Here is a 4138-nt window from a genome sequence, read left to right on the forward strand (position 1 = left end):
TATTCCTGATGTAAGGATGTATGTCAGGGATACTAGACATTCCACGAACTCACACCCGTTTGTAATTGATTGGCCAGCGGACCACACAATGCATTATAGAGAGAATTCTTATTTCGCCCGAACCGTTCGTATGTGGAATGGACTTTCGGCTAATGTTTTTCCCACCCACTTTGACATTCAAAGACTTAAGACAAATGTCAATAAGCACTACATCCTTTTCCCCCCTCCCATTTCTAATTTCCTCTCGCCAACGCAATGCACAGCATTCATAGGGGACATCCCCTGCGTGTTGGCTGACGAGTCTGTACACAATTTCAACTCGATATCTCAATTTTTAAAGACTGTAGCGTGTTATAACTGATGATCACGCGAACATCGTTAAATCGTCTTAGAATTTTACAACGATCCGAAATATATATATTTACTTTGTAGGGCGGAAATGGATATTTCGATATGTTACAAACGGCATGACTAAATGAATATACCCCCTATCCTATGGTGGTGGGTATAATAAAAATTGTGTATGGCAACTTGTTTCAATTAATACCGATAACAGTTGTTGTTGTAACAGTATTTGTACACTGAGGCGATATAGTGTTTTGGTTATACGGCAGCTAGATCAAAATGCAAATAAATCGACACAAAAAAGGTGGAAATTTATGAAATTTCGACAATTTAACTTTTATTTTAAATTTAAAGCACGGTGGATTATTTTTATTTTTAGAGTTTTTCTACATTTCTTTACATATATAATTTCAGGTTGCCGTTGCTCAAGAAGAAAACTGATAACGCGTGTTCCTCATTTTTCTCTGGAGTTACATACTCTGATACTAACTTAACATATAGCATACATTCCCCAAAATGAGCCTTTAAAGCCGACTACTTGGCGTGATTATTTACAAAATATCAATCAGTTGTTGTCGTAACACAATCACAGCAAAAATTTACAGAAACCTCCTCCCAAACCCACAATTCGGTATAATCTGATGAAAAATGTTCCGATGTAAGCAAGAGCAATTTTTCATTAATTCGTATACAGGAGCCATGTTTGCGCCGCAAAACCTTTATGGTAAATGATTTTGGCTTACAATTGTAATGGCCATACCAGCACGAATTCGATATACACTCCACTGAACGTATATAACGGGGAAAGTAATTTATGCCCAAATCCAGCCACGTAAGCTTTGATGCACACTCCCACGGTCTTGTTTTGGAAAGCTGGTCGTTCGAAGTGCTTTTTTGCTTAAAAATGTTTCGAACTCTGATCACCTTTTTGTCGTTGATGGCCTTCTTCTCCTCATAGTAGTTAATATGATCTGTCTCCCATGCTGGAAAATCTCCAACAGAAACGACATCATTATCGGCATAGAATGGAATTTCATAGGACGATCTTTTCGAATCACCATCTTGATGGAGAAAAGGCGGATCAATGCTCATGTAACGGGGATTAAACGCTTGGCCCAAGATTTTCGACAAAGATTTTGTGCTTAACTGAGTACAGTAGTCTGCAAATATTGGCTTTGTAGCAAAACAACTGAGATATATCCATGCCAATGTAACACAAATCATATCTTTCCGAAATCTGTGGGCATATTCCTTGTGATTAAACTTTTCTAAACCCTCTTTACATGCCGTTCTTACTAATGATCTTGTGATGAATTGTAATTCGAAAGAGCGGACGTAAACAAAATATTGAATAGAAGATAATAGGCATGTTCGCGAACATAAGGCCAAAACAGAATGAGCGCGTTGAGCTTTGTTTTTAAGTGGGGCGTTGCGAAAATGCAACTTTACACACAAATCCCACAAAAGCAACGCGGCAAAGTTAAAATATTTTCAAATTTGCATTGAAATCGAGGGGGCTTTTGAAATTGTGCGGACCGACATACTGATCCAATCCTTAGACCAGTACCAGGTGAATAAACCATATGCTAAGAAACAGGTGGATAAATTGTATGTCCCATGGCATAAATATAAGGAAGAAAGTGGCACAGGTCACGCTACAGGGGGGCATTTTATCGCCACTCCTATGGGTGACCACCATAAATGACCTATTACGGATGCTGACGGAGGAGGGATTTGAATCCGTGTGCTACGCAGACGATGTTATAATACTTCTAAGGGGTAAGGATCCGAACGATGTATGCAAAAGGGCCGAAAGGTCTTGCATATAGAATATGACTGGGCTAGACCCAGAGGTCTCAATGTTAACCCATAAAAGACTGTTTACGAGGAAGACGAAGGTGGGCCAATTTAACGCACCGACGTTTCCTCAATAAGACGATTTCGATATCTGATAAGGTCAAATGCTTAAAGGTGATCTTGAACAGGAAACTAAATTGAAAGTGTCACATTCAGGAGCGTACTGAGAAGGCTCACAGATGTTGGGCACTATGTAGACGGGCCGTAGGCTCGAAATGGGACCTGAATCCGAGGATAGTCCAATGGCTCTACAGGAGCGTGATTAGACCAATACTTACTTACGCCTCAGTAGTTTGGTTGACTGCTACGGCGAAAAAGTGCAACATAAGTACAATACAACAGGGTCAGAGGACATGTTATATTGGCATAGGCGGAGCGATGAGGACCACGCCCGCTAGGGCACTGTAGACTATTCTAGATATCCGACCCATTGACATACAGATTAAGTGTGAGGCAGCCACTGCGGATATGAGACTTAAGGCAATGGATTGAGGATAAGAGCAGCTCGTACCATCGCGGTATAATCGAGGCGACGATAGGAAACCTGGAAGGAAGGGAAGAGGTTTCCGATCGGATACCTGAGATGAATCTTGAAGTCGAGTGCGAGGCACTGCTGCCATCGGCACAGTCTTGGATTGACGGAACCCTAGTATTGCCATCTTGAAGATCATGTTACAGGGACGTATCAAAGCTGGAGGACAGAGGGGGCCTGGGGGTTTACATTGAGAACCCAGGGACTGAGATCTGGTTTAGACTGCCTGACCATAATACGGTCCTGCAGGCGGAGATCCAGGCGATCACAGAATACATGAAGTGGTATGGTGCTAACGCGAGGACGTCGAGTGTGAACATCTTTCGGACAGTAAAATTACTATAAGGGCAATAACAACCAAGACGGTTAGGTAACGAACGGATTCGGAGTTTAACAAGGAGATTAACGCCTTCTCTAAGGATGGCAAAATTCGCATCGTTTGGGTGCCGGCCCATAAGGGAGTATGGGGGAATGAAAGGGCAGACAATTTGGCGGTGAAGGCCAGAGGACTGCCGTCAATAAACTTGGTTAACCCGAAGACTTTTGGGTGGACTCCGTCCGAGTTAAGGGATTGAGCGACGAATGCGCATGCAACATTGCAGAACAGCGAAACGGTCGGTAGGACGGCAAAAATCCTATGGGGGGATCCAGATCGTGAGAAGACGAGGCTATTACTGAAAGGAAGCAAGAAGAAGGTCAGTATAGCTGTTCTTATCATAACGGGACACATAGGACTACGAGCTCACTTATGTAAAATCGGTGCAGCAAGTTATAGCCCGTGCAGCAAGACATGAATCAACATGTACAGCAAGACATGAACCAACTTAGGGGAGTGGTATTGAAAACAACTAAGGATTTTGTAAGTGCACGGTAATCCTAACTTAACATTTTCTTTTTAGAGGTTAATTTATAGTTTTTAGAGGGCACAACAAGCTGATTACTGGCTGAGGTGTATAGTGGCATGGGGCGGATTAATATCTGCACTCTCTTTTCAACCAAATTTAAACGGTATTCAATGCAAACACAGTGTTGCATTTAAGTTTGGAAGCAGATTTGCTGCAAATCTCCTTAAATAGGTAAATTTGCTCACATTGAAAATGTATGGGAAACCTCGTTGCAAAACACGAGATTTCCTCGTTGCAAAACACGAAAATATTTATGATTATAAGCGTGTAAATTATAAATTAAAACATTTAAAATGTGAAAAAAGAAACTGAATGTGAACAAAATTTTAAAATCCAAATCAAGCATTTGACATTTGAAAATGTATGGGAAACCTCGTTGCAAAACATGAGATTTCCTCGTTGCAAAACACGAAAATATTTATGATTATAAGCGTGTAAATTATAAATTAAAACATTTAAAATGTGAAAAAAGAAACTGAATGTGAACAAAATTTTAAAA

General features: G+C 40.8%; 1 protein-coding gene across 1 annotated transcript; it reads right to left on the reverse strand.

Annotated features, from left to right (window-relative positions):
* Positions 1-652: 652 nt before the first annotated feature.
* On the reverse strand, positions 653-1672 carry LOC106081638 (protein trunk). Its single transcript, XM_013243742.2, has one exon. It carries the CDS (start codon positions 1567-1569, stop codon positions 907-909), a length of 663 nt encoding a protein of 220 aa, XP_013099196.1. The 5' UTR covers positions 1570-1672; the 3' UTR covers positions 653-906.
* Positions 1673-4138: the final 2466 nt, after the last annotated feature.

Source organism: Stomoxys calcitrans, chromosome 2 (assembly GCF_963082655.1).
Source record: "Stomoxys calcitrans chromosome 2, idStoCalc2.1, whole genome shotgun sequence".
Taxonomy (NCBI): Eukaryota; Metazoa; Arthropoda; class Insecta; order Diptera; family Muscidae; genus Stomoxys; species Stomoxys calcitrans.

Bases quoted from the DNA above. Each gene is read 5' to 3' on its own strand.
- LOC106081638 (XM_013243742.2), bottom strand. From the start codon at position 1,569: ATGATTTGTGTTACATTGGCATGGATATATCTCAGTTGTTTTGCTACA.